Source organism: Mytilus galloprovincialis, chromosome 9, assembly GCF_965363235.1.
Source record: "Mytilus galloprovincialis chromosome 9, xbMytGall1.hap1.1, whole genome shotgun sequence".
In the NCBI taxonomy this organism is placed as follows: Eukaryota; Metazoa; Mollusca; class Bivalvia; order Mytilida; family Mytilidae; genus Mytilus; species Mytilus galloprovincialis.
The window spans coordinates 68,483,812-68,503,350 of NC_134846.1; the positions used below are offsets into that span (position 1 = coordinate 68,483,812).

Here is a 19,539-nt window from a genome sequence, read left to right on the forward strand (position 1 = left end):
ATGAGATGTGTGGAATGAACTCGATAGCTACCCAATAATTCATATAGAAGTACATGAGATGTGTGGAATGAACTCGATGGCTACCCAATAATTCATATAGAAGTACATGAGATGTGTGGAATGAACTCGATGGCTACCCAATAATTCATAGAGAAGTACGTGAGATGTGTGGAATGAACTCGATGGCTCCCAATAATTCAAATCATGAGATGTGTGGAATGAACTCGATGGATACCCAATAATTCATATAGAAGTACGTGAGATGTGTGGAATGAACTCGATAGCTACCCAATAATTCATATAGAAGTACATGAGATGTGTGGAATGAACTCGATGGCTACCCAATAATTCATATAGAAGTACATGAGATGTGTGGAATGAACTCGATGGCTACCCAATAATTCATATAGAAGTACGTGAGCTGTGTGGAATGAACTCGATGGCTACCCAATAATTCAAATCATGAGATGTGTGGAATGAACTCGATGGCTACCCAATAATTCATATAGAAGTACGTGAGATGTGTGGAATGAACTCGATGGCTACCCAATAATTCATATAGAAGTACGTGAGATGTGTGGAATGAACTCGATGGCTACCCAATAATTCATATAGAAGTACATGAGATGTGTGGAATGAACTCGATGGCTACCCAATAATTCATATAAAAGAACATGAGATGTGTGGAATGAACTCGATGGCTACCCAATAATTCATATAGAAGTACGTGAGATGTGTGGAATGAACTCGATAGCTACCCAATAATTCATATAGAAGAACATGAGATGTGTGGAATGAACTTGATGGCTACCCAATAATTCAAATCAGTTCAATGCACATTTTCATTTTCGAAAGAAAAGATTAAAATATAACTTTTGTTTGGTTCTATCTGTTATCCCAAAATAAATATTATCTGCAAAGGATACTCTTATGTTAGTATTTATATATAAATTCTATTTAATAAATAGTGGTTACAATGAAACAGGAAGTTCAGTTAAATCAATTAGAAATAAATAGAAAATGAAACAACCTTGTAAGTAAATAGTTTATATGATAATTTATGTAGTATATAAACAGAGGGTAATGTACCGTGTAACAATAACATGGTCTTTGATGAGGTAAACAATGTAGCCCACACCACAATCACTTTCCACAGTTCACAGACTCAATGTATCACTTAACAGTGATCATTAACTTTTTTTTTATCAAAGTTTAGTTTTTTGTAGTAGTAGAGAATTGTTTGTGTCAAAATGTAACACACAATTTATTATTATCATCTTTGATCATCATTGTAATTGTCAAAAAAAAGTAAAGGATGATTTCTTTTATTGTCTGCTATAGATATTAAAGACCAAACAGCCTATTTATTTCTACCAGTGATTTTTCCTTAAAATTTTGTGTGAAGGTATTTCATGATATGAAGAACAAAAAATTATGAAAAAAATTGGGGTTCACCGACTTAGTTTTGTTGCTATAGCAACCTCAGTTTCGTGTTTTCCCGAATATTGACATAATATTTGCTTGTTATATAAACTCTCCAAAAAATCCTTTATATAAAACCTACAAGCATAATTCTTGTTTCACATTAAACAGTAGATTTGTATCTATTAAATACATGTTCAAGAGTTTAAGCCTCATATTGTTTTGATCTTTAAGAATATGATTTATTTCATTCCCACCAAAAATAAAACGTAAAAATGAAAAACGTTTCCAGTATCAAAAAATATCTACCAGTGATTTCTTGATAATAATTTGAAGAAGGAGAGTGCCACATGTACTCTTCAAAATAAAGCCAAAAAAGTGTATGTCACCGACCTTTCAAAAAAGTTATAAGCAATTTTCATGTTTTTTTTTTGTTCGTATTGAAGAAAAGAGTTGTCTTTCTTCAGAACATTGCATCTGACGTCATAGTACAAAGTTCCCTTGCTGGCGCACTATTTGAAAAACAAATCGAAAATTGAACGTTTGAAACCCACATTTAAATTTCCAAGAATAACAACTATAATCACCTACTTTATTATTCGGTAATACAAGAGATTAAATGTGTCAGTATAAGATCTTATGATGTTGTTGCCGCACAATATTAACCTTCAGAAACCCCATCCGTCGGAATGGAAAATTGTTTGAAATAACCTTTCTCACCGCTTTTGTTAGGAAAGTCTGTTTTTGTCCTCTGTCCCTCATTAGCAAAATTATTGAAAATAAATGAAAGATGGCACTGGCTAACTACAGAGTATTTGACTATATCAGACTATATGTGTGTGTTTTTTTTTCGCGTCAATTTCAGAAGTTTGCCGTAACGAACTCATTTTCTACTGTTGACAGACGGACGCACAAAAGCATGGACGGACTTCTTTATTTCATTATATTTCTCGACTATTAAAGACCAACGTATAAAAATTATTCCATCTAGTTTGTGAAGTCATTATTTCTGAATATTTAAGATATAGGGAAATTAAAATTAAGGTATAATATATGAAATAAAGTTTTTTTATTCTAAAATGTTATACATCTATCATGAAATACAATCCCTGTTATAACTACCTCACATGGCGATGTTTTGAATAAACGAGACAGTCAATATAAAATACAAAAAGTTTTTAATTCAAAAATTAACTTAGAAATCATTTTCTGTTGAAAACTACAAAGTTAGATTTCTCCAACAGGATAAAATATTATAAATCTGAATTGCAAATTTTGTAAATTAAAAAAAGAGACAAGGTTGTTGCCGGAATTGAAAATCGAAATTTGTTTTCTATCTTTCCAGTCATAGTTTTAGCTAAATGAAAGGGAGAGATTTTATGTTGGATATTATTCTTGGAGCAATTGTTTGTGTCATATTAAGTTAAATTTACAAGTACTTTATATGTTTTGTCTTACAGCTAATTTCCTAATGCATGTAGGGTAAAACTTTGGTTGGCTTCCTTGCTTTGTTTGTATAAATGTTTATTCAAGCTTTGTAATTAAGATTGACATCTTCATATATAGGTATGTAAACCTGTATATATGATAATACAATAGGACATTAACAAAATATACCAACAAAGCAAGCAACTAACTAAAGTGATGATATACAGTAGGAAATTAGCTGTAAGCTTAAGTGAGATCAGGCGAAATGTTTATCATTTCTTCTTAAAACAAGTTGAAATGAAACAAATGACAAACGACAATGACCCTTTGTCATAATTATAAGATTTTGTCAAATAAGCAGTATAAATAAATTTTAACTTCATTGCAAGATCGGACATTATTTTACGAGAATCATCCAGACATTAGTTACATGCATACATTGCCAGTATGTCAAAACTTCTAGGAATAATTTTTTATCGGCCTGACATTCTGAATACTCAATTTTTTAGAATTTTGAAAAATTGACATTAAAATTTGAAGGATCAAATCATAGGAAACATGTGTATTAAGCTTTAAGTTGATAGGACTTCAACTTCATCAAAAACTACCTTGACCAAAAACTTTAACTTGAAGCAGGACAGACGGACGGACAAACGAACGAATGGCCGCACAGACCAGAAAACATATATTGGACATACAAATAACTTTCACCTATCTAATAACCCCGGTAACCTGTACACAATCGGCGCAAATGAAAGACAAAATGAAAGAATAAAAAAAAAATGAAATGCATATTGGCGGAAATACAAGACAAAATCTATGCATGTGAAAGAATAAAAAAACAAGAGGCTCTCAAGAGCCTGAATCGCTCACCTGGTAAACAATGCCTTATTGAACATATTGAACCATGCCAGGCAAACAGGTATTCGTCTGAAAATTTCAGGGCTGATAGATCTTGACCTAATGAACATTTTTACCCCATGTCAGATTTGCTCTAAATGCTTTTGTTTTTGAGATATAAGCCAAAAACTGCATTTGACCCCTATGTTCTATTTAAAGTAAGGGCGGCCATGTTTTTTGACGGATCAAAAATCGAAGCACACACTTTGTGCAGGATAATCTAAGGAACTATCATGCTAAGTTTCATCCAAATCCATTCAGTAGTTTCAGAGGAGAAGATTTTTAAAAGTTAGCAAATATGATGAACAAATTGTGAAAAATTGTCATTAAAGGACATTTACCCCTTAAGGGGTCAATTGACAATTTTGGTCATATTAACCTATTTGTAGATCTTACTTTGCTGATCATTTTTGCTGTTTACAGTTTATCTTCATCTATAATAATATTCAAGATAATGACCAAAAACTGCAAAATTTCCTTAAAATTACCAATTAAGTGGCAGCAACCCAACAATGATTTGTTTGATTCATCTGAAAATTTCTGGGCTGATAGATCTTGACCTAATGAACATTTTTACCCCATGTCAGATTTGCTCTAAATGCTTCCGTTTTTGAGATATAAGCCAAAAACTGCATTTGACCCCCTATGTTCTATTTTAAGTAACGGCGGCCATGTTTTTTGACGGATCAAAAATCGAAGCACACACTTTGTGCAGGATAATCTAAGGAACAATCGTTTTAAGTTTCATTCAAATCCATTCAGTAGTTTCAGAGGAGAAGATGTTTGAAAAATTGTTAACGACGACAGACGACGACGACGACGACGGACGCCAAGTGATGAGAAAAGCTCACATGGCCTTTTAGGCCAGGTGAGCTAAAAATGAAATGCAGATCGGCGCAAAAAAGTAGAGATCAAAAGTTATATTTTATTGTTTTATTAGAACAAAGGTTAAATATAGTGTAGTATCTTTTGTGTCCATTTGTGTAAAATTTCCACAAGATATCAGCTCGACGCTTAATTTCTCTATATACTTGGGAGACATATTTTTAAGCGTACACCATGTTGGAATCCGTGAAAAACGCGAAATAGGACGTTATAATTTGACGTTTTTTCATTGCTAGAAACAACGTCATTGAGCTTTTATGTCACTACCAAGTTGCGTTAGTTGATGCGCATAAACAATAGGCTGTTTGGTCTTTAAAGAAGGAGTATGATCAAAAATGTTTCTTATGGTTGGTATTGTTTATTTTTTAAGTAGAAATGCTTACTCAAAAGCCGAACATTTACATTGAACTCCTGTTACTATAACTGAATTCTTTTTTAAAAAAAAACAACAAGAATTCATAAATATTTTTACCAACTAAGACTTTAACAAATTTGAAAGAAACCACAGCTTTTAATTGTGAAAATGACTTCATCCCTAATATTAATAAAACAAGGTTTATTGTAATAAATCCAAAGTCACTGGAATGGACCCCGGGGACAGGGCCTCAAGTTTGTTGTCAAACTGATAAGTAATGATAGTAATGAAACTTATACAAAATTTCATTGATCTATCCCAATTAGTTCCTATCAAACTGACTGACAACGCCTACGATAATCACACATGACAAGCAACATCTATGTCACACCGTACATGACTCTCCATGCAACTGAGACAAAAAGTACAATTTTTCTGTTGATTATTGTAAACTGAGAGAGGAATATATATTGGTAAGAGCTAACTTAAATTGTCATGAGTGGATAACAATTATTTTTAATGTTTTGACCTATAATTTTTATCTTTCTGTTTGCTTATAAAATCATTTAAAACCTAGGATGGTATTCCAAGTTTTACAGTTATTACTCAACAAGAAGATAAGAAATAGTCGGAACTATCTATCTGTCATATTATCTCTATTATTCGAAGTTTTACAGTTATTACTCAACAAGAAGATAAGAAATAGTCCGAACTATCTATCTGTCAGATTATCTCTATTATTCCAAGTTTTACAGTTATTACTCAACAAGAAGATAAGAAATAGTCGGAACTATCTATCTGTCATATTATCTCTATTATTCCAAGTTTTACAGTTATTACTCAACAAGAAGATAAGAAATAGTCCGAACTATCTATCTGTCAGATTATCTCTATTATTCCAAGTTTTACAGTTATTACTCAACAAGAAGATAAGAAATGGTCCGAACTATCTATCCGTCAGATTATCTCTATTATTCCAAGTTTTACAGTTATTACTCAACAAGAAGATAAGAAATAGTCCGAACTATCTATCTGTCAGATTATCTCTATTATTCCAAGTTTTACAGTTATTACTCAACAAGAAGATAAGAAATAGTTCGAACTATCTATCCGTCAGATTATCTCTATTATTCCAAGTTTTACAGTTATTACTCAACAAGAAGATAAGAAATAGTCCGAACTATCTATCTGTCAGATTATCTCTATTATTCCAAGTTTTACAGTTATTACTCAACAAGAAGATAAGAAATAGTCCGAACTATCTATCTGTCAGATTAACTCTATTATTCCAAGTTTTACAGTTATTACTCAACAAGAAGATAAGAAATAGTCCAAACTATCTATCCGTCAGATTATCTCTATTCATAACTGATTTTAAAACATATTAAAAGAGACAATTCTTATAAATACAAATTGGTGTACCAAACAAGTATACAAGTATATAACGTCCCCTAAATACTGCAGTTCAGCTTCTAATGAATGTGTATACGTATTGACCTGAGATTTTTAAAGTCATCCATAAAAAACTGAGCCAAAAATTTGAACCTTATAACTTCGTTTTAATTGAAAATTGATATTACAATAGTGCCTGAGTTATATGCTAATTAATTATGAGGCTAAATAATGGCCCTATTTTCAATGACACTAGAACACACCCGCGAAATCGCAGGCATTCAGAGCGTAGTTTAAAGTATGTAAAGGGTTGTTGGAAGAATTTTGTAAAATATTGAATGACTGGAGAATTTCAGCAAAAGTATCATAAGTCATATATAGGTTATTTGGGATAGGAAAATGCTTTTTTTTTATCCCTCCTGAGTGTGGCCTCCTCCTTTATTTCCAAAATTCCCAATTTTCGGTTTTCTATCAATTTCAATATGAACATAGTTTTCATTTAGTATGTTATGAACATTTAAGTAAGGAGCCTGTAATTCAGTGGTTGTCGTTTAATTGTTTATGTGTTACATATTTGTTTTTCGTTCACTTTTTGTACATAAATAAGGCCGCTAGTTTTCTGGTTTGAATTGTTTTACATTGTCAGTTCGGGGCCTTTTGAAGCTGAGTATGCGGTATGGGCTTTGCTCATTGTTGAAGGTCGTACGGTGACCTATAGTTGTTAATTTCTGTGTCATATTGGTCTCTTGTGGAGAGTTGTCTCAACATGGCAATCATACCACATCTTCTTTTTTTTGTAATCAATGAATTTTGTAAAAGATTTAATGACTGGAGAATTTCAGAAAAGGTATCAAAAGTTCACATGAATATTTTTAGCGCTTATCTGTATATTATGAACATTCATTACTATATAAATATAGTGTATTTACTTTCAATTCTAAGTTTACTAATCGATCTATTGTGGTCATTGATATAGTATACAGACCCTCTCTATTTAATAAACTCTGTGACCGCCGTGGATAGTAAACTTGAAAATGATAGCAGATAGAATTCTGAAAATACACTTTATTCTTTGTATATGTATGTTCAAAGTATACAGAAAAACGCAAACCGGAAGTCTAATCTGACTTAAAATTTTGTCCAATGACGGGACAATATCCGGATGCCTTTTTTCTCGTTTTTCTACCAAAATAACTCAATCTGAATAATCATATGAATGGATGACAAATGCGACAATGCACTGTACCTATAGGACACAGAGGCGTGTTGATTAATTTATTGTGGAAAGGATAGAAGCGACACCAAAAATGAGGTCTTCTCGTTTAATAGTATAGATTTACACGTAAAATTGCCCTTTTTCTGACCAGCACCCTGCCCTTTTCAAATCCTGGCTAGAACACTGTCATGTATGTCGGACAGATGTCATTGTAAAATTATATCAAAATCATTCATAATGCTTCAAAACCTTAAATCTAAAATGACACAATAAAGCTACAAAACAACAAGTGAATGTTACTCCAACACCATGCCAAACACATACTTACATCAAATATAAAATCTGCAAGAATAATATAGAACCCGACCATGAGAGGTGAATTATTATCTGATGGTTACAATTCAAATATTTTCATAGATTAAATTGTGCATGAGAAATACTTCAAATATCATATACTATACATAACTAGACATCAATTTGTTTAATCCAAGCCTATAGCAGTATAGTGCCCTTTTGGTTTTGAAATTGGTTAAGAGATACACTCTTCATTTTGATAAGCATTATTACAACTATATTTAAATAAGTTTAAATTGATCAATTGACTAACAGGTCCACTTATATAAACAGTTTTCTTATTAATCAGTGGGAAATTCTAAAGGTTCATGAATCATGATTGATGCCAAGTATTCCTACACACTAGGTGAGCTGAAATATAAGTCTAAGGTTTTATGCCAGTACATGCACATTTTTTTAAAAAGATTAATGACTATTGTCAAGGTAAGAATATACATGTACCAGTGAAATATCTAAGCAATTAAAAGTAGAAAATTCTTTTTTTTTATATGTTAATATTAATAAATGTTACCTCTTAGTTTCTGCATGTCTGAAATGTTGCTATCTGAAGAACTACCATTGGTCCATGTAGAATAACAGGATGAGTTGTCTCCCCATGACCAGGTTTCTGTAGATGAAGAAATTGTATCACTGTCATAATACTGACTATTGGACTGAACTCCCCTTTCTAGATGAGGTATCTGTGCAGATGGAATGTCCTGTAGGTCATACCAGTATGGGTTATCTCCCATGGACCACACTGATGTTTCTGATGAAGCTGCTGCATCACTATCATTTGATGACTCACCCATTATATTTGGAACTGTTCAGCATTAACCATCAATGTTATAGTTGAATTTCACTTCAGGCAGCAACTCCAGTCTGTAAGATGGATGAAAATTTGTCAAAAGTTGCAATTCTAGGAAGTTATTGATTTAAAATGATCTTTCATAAGAATCTAAAATAAAATATTAGAATAAATAGTAATTTTCATTCAGAACATAAATATATTATATACTTCACATTTGAACTTTGATAACAATTTTTATTGCATATTCTTGAGAAGAACTCTCACAACAAATCAATTCAAATATTAATATTTAAAAATCATACTTCACATAAAGTCATTCCAACAATCTAGTCCCAACTTCTGACAGAAAATACCATTTTTGCCATCTTGAAATGTTTCAGAAATCTGTTCCTTATTATGATAGGTAGAGCATAAGCATCTCATCGGGAACTTCAGTCTTTCAAAATTTTGTTCACTAACAGATGGCTGATGGTGGTTTCAAGGGGTTTCAAGGCACAAATCTTAATCATAATATAGTGAATTTGTTAAAAGTGGCCAAAGTTTTTAAGGGAAGCTATTTTGATATGCCTGTCTATTTGACCTCTTTTCAACTAAAATAACATTTTTATCCCATTTGAAAAGATATTTTCATATAAAACAATTTTAAATCCTTTTATTTATGCTCTGAGGTCCATGATTGACATCATGTCAGATACTTTAATTTTGGTTTTACTCTAAAATAAATTTTGATCATTTCACATGTTTCACACTTGTTCAAAATCCTCATTTCTACTCAAATCTGCACTGTGAATGATTCCCTTTTATGAACTCTACAGTGAAACCCTATGACACCTCATCAGTGTTGAGTGTGCAAGTTATATATAAATTTTAAACATTGCAACATCATTATGTTCATCATGTTCATGTACAAAGTCAGGACTCTAGTTATTAGGAATCTAGTTATTAGAAATCTAGTTATTAGGAATCTAGTTATTAGAAATCTAGTTATTAGAAATCTAGTTCTTAGAAATCTAGTTATTAGAAATCTAGTTATTAGGAATCTAGTTATTAGAAATCTAGTTATTAGGAATCTTAGAAATCTAGTTATTAGGAATCTAGTTATTAGAAATCTAGTTATTAGGAATTTAGTTATTAGAAATCTAGTTATTAGAAATCTAGTTATTGATTGCAAATACAATGTATCTATTTGAAGTTGGTAGATACAGGACAGTCAATATTTTAACTGTTGGGTAAAAGTTTTTTTTAAGAGAGAGCAATATTCAGATGCTGGTTAATTTCTTTCAAAATATATTTCACCCATATTTTTCTGCCATTAGCCCAGGATATGGCTGCCAGTCAGCACTACTTAAATTTATTCAGGATGAGAAAGAGTTTATGTTTTGCTGCTGTGTTGATGGACCTCTCTAAAGTATTTCTTGTAATTTATTAATTTTGAAACTGAAAGCATATTAATTTTCTAAATCAGCTATAAGCTTGATTGACAGCAATTTAAGTGGAAGTAAACAATGTATTAGATATGAAACGTTGTTCCAAATTGTTGGGTTTATTCATTTCTTATTACTGAATTTATTTATTTTATTTGTAATATTTGTAGATACTACTTGGAGTACAGTAGGACAACCGGATGTGCCTTTTCGGCCAAAATGTGATTCGGCGGCGCTCAGTAGTCCTACGCCGAAAATTGGACTATTTTGCGTCGGCCGACGTCAACTGAAAAATGGCGCGCTTTTGTATTTTTTTTAAATTCGTTTGCGGCAAAGTGCGGACGATAAATACTGTCGATTTTAAGCATATCTACATGAGAAAAATATATGAGTTTACATATTATTTTCATTTTTGATCATTGAAACATAAGGAAATCTTATTTTTTTACATCTGAACATAGAATTTCGGATTTTGATTTTCTGCACTATAGGATTAAATGGCTATATCAAAAATGGGAACAAAAAAATACCTATCCTTCGATTTGCTAAAATTTTTTACAACCTATTCTCGCGAGTTTTTTGCATCGAAATTCGTAAAGAACAGAGGTGTCCAAGCCAGGGCAAAAATTTGTTCCCATTTTAAAGTAGGGGTCTCAATCTTTTATATGTTTTTCCTTGCATGGTCGGTAGATTTGAAAATTGGAAGAGTTTCTGTTTTTAAAGTAAATATTTATTCAAATATCATGAAAAAGTGAATCATTAGGTATAAAACCACTTTAAATATAGCAGTTTGTGTCACTGAATTGTAAAATTATAGATTTTTTTCGAAATTGAAGAAGGCGCCATTTTTGGCTATTTTTCCATTACGTCTATTGATATGCTAAAATTATGAGGTGTTTCTAAAAAAATCTCCGACTCAATTTTTTTAAAACTTTCATATGCTAATCTTTGGTACAAAATGTATGTGTTTTGAAAAAATTAGGCACTTCTATCGAGTAGAAATGGAGAATGGTCATCTTTACTTTGTATGTCCCCACTATGGGGGCCCTGTTCCTCCCTTTACATTGTTTCTGAAGAAAACAATAGTAATTCATCTCTCGAAAAATTATCCACTAAAAATAGTTGAAACATATCAAATATATGTTAAGACATCAATAAATTTTACTGGATGTGATTTTTTAAGCAGAATTGCCGGAATCGACCTCAACCGAAGTTGTGTCAGTATATAGATAAACGTTGTCAATTTCCGGCGCCGAAAATGCCAACGTAAAATGTCATTAAAAGTTGGATTCTTTTCTTCTTTGTAGCAATTTTGTTAATCTTAATGCCAAGGAAGGCATGCAATATGTTGAATCCATACCAACGTTATACCATACTTGGTACCCTAGAGTGTTAGGCTTACACATCATGGGACCCCGACTGATTTGTTGAAATCATGATCGTACTTTTAACTAAAAGTTTACAAAGTAACTTATAAAAAACAAGATTCATTCCGTGAATATTGCTACCTGCCGCTGAGTTTTTAATGAACATTTAATCTGATTCGGTCATAGAAAAGCTGTTGATATTCCTTTCGTTAATATAATTATCGTTGTGTGTTTTGTTTGGTTTCTTATTTTTAAAAGGGGGCGTTGGCAGGGGCATGCTCTTTTTATTTTGTCAAAGGCATGTGTCATTTTTAGGGCTCATGGTTTTCAATCTCTGGTTACAGTGGAGGTTCAAACTCATCATGACTTTAAAAACTTATTAAAAATTCATTTTGCAGTTTCTTGGGGCATGCTTCAATGATTCCCAATATAATCAACCAAATTTTTCCCACGAAAGGGGGGGGGGGGGCATGCATTTATTTCTAAACATATTTTCACTTTTGCATACAGATGCAGAATATTCCTTTTCAGCCTGTCTTGTGTCATGTAACAGGGTCTTTTATACATGTGGCTCACTAACTGCTTTTTGTTCAAGTTAATCTTTTTAGACATTTGATATCTGGTGGAGAGTTGTCTTATTGGCATTGATCATACCCCAATTTTCTAATTTTCATATTACTGAAAGGTAACTGTATTTATTACCTTGAATTGAATAAATAACTACTTACAAAAAACAATTTCAAATGATACAATGTAGCTAGCCTTATGGAATATTTTGTATGTTGTGCATCTTTTTCTCCTTTTAGTGACGGGGGCCTATTTTGTATGGTTGGCTGCTTCATATCTGGTGATGGGATATACATTTAGTTATGTAGTGTTGAATACTGGTCCCCACCCCCTAATTGATAGGAATAAACAAAACAAAAATTCTTTCACTCAATCTCAACAACAAGGCAAAAGTGAAGTAAATCAATATAAGCATACTACTGGTTCTGCTCGTTTTCTGCTCTTTGGTTGGGTTGTTATCTCTTTGACACATTGCCCTTCTATATTCTCAATTTTAAAGATTATTCAAGTATGTGATATGTGATAAATATCCAAAAATGATCTTATTTGATAAAATTCAGCCTTGATCCACAATTTCTTGAAAAAGTACCAAAGCAAAATACAACATGTGGGTACATGTCTAATTTACCAGGAAAAAAGTCGAATAATTCTGGAATGGCAAAACTTGAATTTGCCCAAAACTAAAAGCGAGCTTTTTTAAATTACACTCATGCAAAATAAAAGGGAAACACTTGAGGCCAGAGGGAAGATATACTATTCGGTTGTCAGAAGTATAAAATAAACGTGGAATCTTATTAATTATATAACAGTGAAATTGCTTAAAACAAAATATTCATGAAAACAACTGAGTCAATAATCTGATTTTTTTTTAATAAATATGGTGACATTTCACTTCTGCACTTTTTAATGTTGATGAGTCTCACATATTTAAAAAATCCTCTTGTTACTAAACTTTGGAGCCCATAGTCTGTTAAACTTTCATTTATTAAATCCTGCATTAGTTTAACAAAAATGTCCGCTTATAATCACTTGAACCACCTCGGATAGCATTCTGTACATGAATATATCTCTCATAACAAATTTCATATAAATTGCTGATTCCAGGTATCAAAATTTTTATCCTCCAGTAAAATTATTCCTCTGACAGGATGTGTTGTCTACTGAAAATGAAATTTTTTGTTATTAAATTAAGTTTGTTAATTCAATCAAAAAGTAATGAAGAATGATAATTATAATATATTGTATTTCATTGTTATTGCAATCTATGACCTCAATACAGTCTGCTCAAGTCATTCTCTTATCTAAAAAAAAACAGATGCTCCGCAGGGCGCAGCTTTATACGACCGCAGAGGTTGAACCCTGAACGGTTGGGGCAAGTATGGACACAACATTCAAGCTGGATTCAGCTCTAAATTTGGATTGTGATTAAATAGTTGACACAGCATAGGTTTCTGACACAGAATGAATGTGGTCTAATGAACTTAAAAATTTTGTTTTGCCTTTGAGCAATTCACTATGCTGTTAATATTAATCCTCTCAAAAAAATGTTTGAAGAAATTTTTTTTTTATTTATGAAATCTGAAATAAAAAAAATTTACCCCCCCCCCCAATTTTTTTTTCACATCCCCCTTTCCCTTATTCCAAAACTGATCTCAATTCAAATTTCTAATGGAGTTTGCAACAATAACTACTCATTTAAATACATCATAAAATATTAAAACGTAAAGAAAGTGCTTGTAATCATTGAATGGTAAAGATTGTTTTAATTTATCAGTTGGTAGTAAAAGTGAATATACATTGTATATTGTATAAAACAATAATTTAAGTTGATTCAACTACTATTCTGAACAAAGAAAGATAAGACTCCAATTGAAAATTTCATGCTATTGCACAATATTGTGCAATTAGATATTTCTTGCTATTGCACAATACTGTGCAATTGAAAATATTTGCTATTGCACAATACTGTGCAATTGAAGATTTCTTGCTATTGCGCAATACTCAGTGTGCAATTGAAAATTTCTTGCTATTGCACAATACTTAATATAATAATTTTGGATCCTGATTTGGACCAACTTGAAAACTAGGACCATAATAAAAAAACCTAAGTACATGTTTAGATTCAGCATATCAAAGGAGCCCAAGAATTCAATTTTTGTTAAAATCAAACTTAGTTTAATTTTGGACCCTTTGGACTTTAATGTAGACCAATTTGAAAACGGGACCAAAAATTAAGAATCTACATACACAGTTAGATTTGGCATATCGAAGAACCCCAATTATTCAATTTTTGATGAAATCAAACAAAGTTTAATTTTGGACCCTGATTTGGACCAACTTGAAAACTGGGCCAATAATAAAAAATCTAAGTATTTTTTTAGATTCAGCATATCAAAGAACCCCAACTTGGCCAAGGATTCAATTTTTGTTAAAATCAAACTAAGTTTAATTTTGGACCCTTTGGACCTTAATGTAGACCAATTTGAAAACAGGACCAAAAATTAAGAATCTACATACACAGTTAGATTCAGCATATTGAAGAACCCCAATTATTCAATTTTTGATGAAATCAAACAAAATTTAATTTTGGACCCTTTGGGCCCCTTATTCCTAAACTGTTTGGACCAAAACTTCCAAAATCAATCCCAACCATCCTTTTATGGTCATAAAGCTTGTGTTTAAATTTCATAGATTTCTATTGACTTATACTAAAGTTATTGTGCGAAAACCAAGAAAAATGCTTATTTGGGCCCCTTTTTGGCCCCTAATTCCTAAACTGTTCGGAATTCAACTCCCAAAATCAATCCCAACCTTCCTTTTGTGGTCATAAACCTTGTGTTTAAATTTCATTGATTTCTTTATACTTATACTAAAGTTATTGTGCGAAAACCAAGAATAATGCTTATTTTGGCCCTTTTTTGGCCCCTAATTCCTAAACTGTTGAAACCAAAACTCTCAAAATCAATCCCAACCTTTCTTTTGTGGTCATAAACCTTTTGTCAAAATTTCATGGATTTATATTTACTTAAACTAAAGTTATAGTGCGAAAACCAAGAAAATGCTTATTTGGGCCCTTTTTGGCCCCTAATTCCTAAAATTTTGGGACCAAAACTTCCAAAATCAATCCCAACCTTCCTTTTGTGGTCATAAACCTTGTGTTAAAATTTCATAGATTTCTATTCACTTTTACCAAAGTTAGAGTGCGAAAACTAGAGGTATTCGGACGACGACGACGCCAACGTGATACCAATATACGACCAATTTTTGCGGTCGTATAAAAATGGTCAGATTTATTAAAACGCTTCATTTGCATGGATATGATGCACATCATGTAAGAGTTAATTCCCTTATATTGTTTTTTTTATCAAAAATTAAATTTAAATTATGGTACCCTTCATTCTTGAAATTAGGTTTTAAATCCAAATGTAACTATCTTGACATTTACCGGTATACAGCATAGATAACAGAATAAAATCTTTAAACTATTAAAAGAATACCATTCGGCCTTAAAGTCTGTGTATGATTCTTTTACCTATATCTCATTAATTATAATTTCCATCCTCAATTTATTCCATTGGCAACTTTTATATATAAAAAAGAATAATTTAGTATATAATTATGTCTAACTGTTAAATGTAGATATTTTCAGTCTATTCCCTTATGAAAACAGTCTGCATACCATGTATATTATGTTTTTGTTTCATATTTATGGGATTGAATTCATAGCACACTGTAAATAACTGACTATTTTTACCCTAAACAGACACTTTTGGATTACTTACCCTTAATATATTCTAGTCCTATTGTTTTCTATCAAAATCATTTTGCTTTCAATATTACTGGACACTGGTCGTTGACATTCCATTTGATTACTGTTTTCTTGTTGTATGTATATCACACATACATTTGTACACATGTACATGTACAAGTGTTTTTTGTTGATATATAAAAGTCCTACATGTATGTATTGAATTTTTGATTCATAGTGAACATCTTTCTCCTTCCTGTAAATATAAAGCAAATGTATATACAATTACTAAATAAATTATATACTAAATTATTCAAAGCAAAATTAAACTTTGCATTGTTATTATCAACACATTAATACAAATTTGCCATATGAATTACCAAGAAAATACATGTTTTTACTAAGTATTATAAATAATTATGCCTCAAGCATTTTGCTCAATACATAAAAGTTAAAGGCAATAATGGGCAAAGAAAATATTTCCAAGTCTTGAAAATTTATTTTTTATGTATAATATAAAAAAAAAGATGTGGTATGATTGCCAATGAGACAACTATCCACAAAAGACCAAAATGACACAGACATTAACAACTATAGGTCACTGTACAGCCTTCAACAATGAGCAAAGCCCATACCGCATAGTCAGCTATAAAGAGCCCCGATAAGACAATGTAAAACAATTCAAACAAGAAAACTAACGGCCTTATTTATGAAAAAACGAAGAACAAATATGTAACACATAAACAAACGACAACCACTGAATTAAAGGCTCCTGACTTGGGACAGGCACATACATAAATAATGTGGCGGTGTTAAACATGTTAGATAACAATGTTTAATATCATAACATGGAGCAGATTTGAGTGTTAACAATCCTTTCATTAACATTTTTATATTCAATTATATTATAGTGTACATAAATATCATAACATGTACAATACAAGCTAAAATTATATACATTTTGGGGGCACTCACAACCCAGTTTTTCTCAATTAAAATCATGGAACCACCACTGTCATGACTATTGAGACCTTGTTGGAAAAAATTTGGTTGATTATATAGGGACTGAAGCATGACTGGAGCCCCCCCCCCCCCTTTTATGAAAAGTTCTGGTTTTGCCACTGAAATTTGTTAGTTTCTGGTCTGACATGCAACTGTATGTCACTGTGTAAGCTCTCAAATGGGTGACGGGTGATTGGTTAATTACAATGGGGATACTACATGTATCTGGTTTATTTTTTTATATATGGGAAAGAAGAGTATGGATAGTGAACCCCCATTGTCAGAAACAAGTGCCTATAATCCCTTTCCCTTTGTATTGTATCAATTTGTGTTCATAAAAGATTTAATTTTTATAGATAAAATATTAAACTTGAGTGTACATGTATTATATAAATGAAATCAGGGACATATAAAAGTTCAAAATTCTTTATTTTCCAATTAAGGGCCCCTGACGGGCAATAATAACAACAATATACACAATACATGCATGTACATTCTGATTCTTAACATATAATGAGTTTTGTCTCTTGCTTGTTCATGTTGTTATAAGTGTCAAAAGTTATGTTTTATTGTTGTTTTGTTTTGTATATGTTTTTATATGTGTTCATGTGTTTCTGCGATGATCCTTTTGTACTGGATTTTATCCTGAATAAAATTAGTTAGATAGTTAGTTTATAATGAAGATAAAATTAATTGTTCCCAGATAAAATGGGAATTTATTTATATAAGACCAGGTATAAAGTAGCCAAGAGTTAAAGTGAATATGTCTTACATTCTAATGATTTAGTACATGGACGTCTTTGACGTGCAGCAAAATTCATTGAGTACCCACCCACCCCACCCCCTTTTTTTTAGAGAACTTACAGTCGGCATGAAACATGATCATCCACGCTTTCAAATTTGATTCGTTTTGGTCCGTATTTGCAGTTTCATGTTTACAATGTTCACAAAGTGATAGCGTGAATTATTTCCAGGGAGATCGTGAAGAACACTTTTTTTAATTTTGTCTGTCCAGTTTGAAAACGGATGTTGACAGTGGGTATAATATTTCCGGAGACAAGGGCGGATACCCCAGACCGAAATCCGAATGTAATAAAATAATAAAAGTGATAAATAGTAAATTCATTACATGAAAAGGAAATGATGAAAACTTGGATTTCAATATTCATGTTTCACATATTATTTTACACTTTTGCCGTTGAAATCATTTCTTGGGATACGACTTCTATGAAAATAATTACCTGCAATATCTGGAATAAAGCTTTAATTTTTATCTTTTATGTTGTGTGGCACAAAGTTTAAGCATCCAAGAATGTCATAAATGCAACTTTCAACGAGGAATGCCAAATCCGACGTCAAATAATGGCCGCCATTACGTGTTGACAACGTCGTCTAGTGAACCGTATCACTGAGCACCGAAATCCTTACTCAGGCGCTTCCGGTTGTCCTACTGGTATTTGCACATATATGTAGCATAGCGCCACATACATGTATAAATTGTAATTTTTCAATTTTTTACTTTTGATGATGTTACACCTTTGACATATGGGTCAATATCCCTAATGCACATTGAAAAAAGGAACTCAAAAGTTGTGTGTAAACAAAAAATCTCTGTGTAGTGATATTGGACATGTTTCTATTTTTTACAAATGACTGAGCTTTGAACCATTTGTGGTGATTAGGAAAGTAGAGGAACATAGAAATTCTATAATAGAATAAATGTGTAAAAACTATGGAGCTACATGTATTAAATGTGTTCAAAGTATTAGATTTTCAAAGAACTTATTGTGTAAAAAAAGGGATTTTTTACCATGAGGAACCACATCACGAAAAGATGTTTAGGATATGCTACATATGTATTTTAAGGAAAAAGTAATCTCACTTCGTACCCCGAAAATTTAACCACATATATGTGTGATATATACATGCTGACATATCGCTTCGAAAACGAGCTATCATACATATATTCAACTTTATGATATGGACTGAGCTACAAGGAAAACATTACCATTACCACCTATGTAAAAACAATTAATAAAAGATATTGACCCATATGTTAAGTTGTCTATATATTAGTTGCAAGTTGTTTGTGACTCATTGAATCTATTGTATCTTTTAATAAGAAATGTAACAGAACTTTAATATTTAATAATTTTCAACTATTAAACTTTTTAATTTAACAAGTTATTTTATAAAGCATGAAAGAAAGTGATTCCTTTAGTATGTTTGGTATAATGTGTATGTCAATGTGTATTTGTATTTTTATTGTAGAGAATCGGTTGTTACAACACTGATAGTTTATAAATCCAAATGAAATTTGATGAATAAAGATACTTATATATAGATTAACAGCATACTCTGAAAAAAAGGACTCAATTTACCTACATTTATTGATGTAACTTTTATTCATGTAATTCGAAATACAAATGTATATAAAAGTTGGTATTGATATACATTTGTAAATAACTTGAAAACTATATAAAGGGGTACCCGAAGTATCTACATGTATATTAGGAAATGTACTTTTTAATATTTTCCTATAAATGATTTTGTTCATCTTCATTTGTTTCACAGTACTGGCTCAAGGGAGAAAATCTATCTCATTGTTATTTTGTTCGATTCTCACTCGGGGTGCTAAAAATATCAGTACATCAGAAGGGTAATTTTCACCCTCTCACACACATTTCTG

The 19,539-nt window shown here is 31.5% G+C and overlaps 1 protein-coding gene and 1 long non-coding RNA gene across 4 annotated transcripts in view; both read right to left on the bottom strand.

Moving 5' to 3' along the window:
* Positions 1-19,539, bottom strand: part of LOC143045753 (unconventional myosin-VIIb-like) — a 60,207-nt gene that overhangs the window by 39,852 nt on the left and 816 nt on the right. For 2 of the 3 annotated variants that reach the window (XM_076218473.1, XM_076218475.1), the window contains exon 2: positions 8,464-8,889. In XM_076218473.1, coding sequence (XP_076074588.1) covers positions 8,464-8,743 — 280 coding nt within the window. In that variant the 5' untranslated portion in view covers positions 8,744-8,889. The remainder of the gene's footprint in view (positions 1-8,463; positions 8,890-19,539) is intronic. The other variant, XM_076218474.1, reaches the window with a different exon arrangement.
* On the bottom strand, positions 12,950-18,008 carry LOC143045752 (uncharacterized). The gene is made up of 3 exons (XR_012969020.1): positions 17,715-18,008; positions 15,883-16,104; positions 12,950-13,260 (listed from the first exon to the last, which is right to left on the bottom strand). It is a non-coding gene; the product is annotated as an uncharacterized LOC143045752 (long non-coding RNA).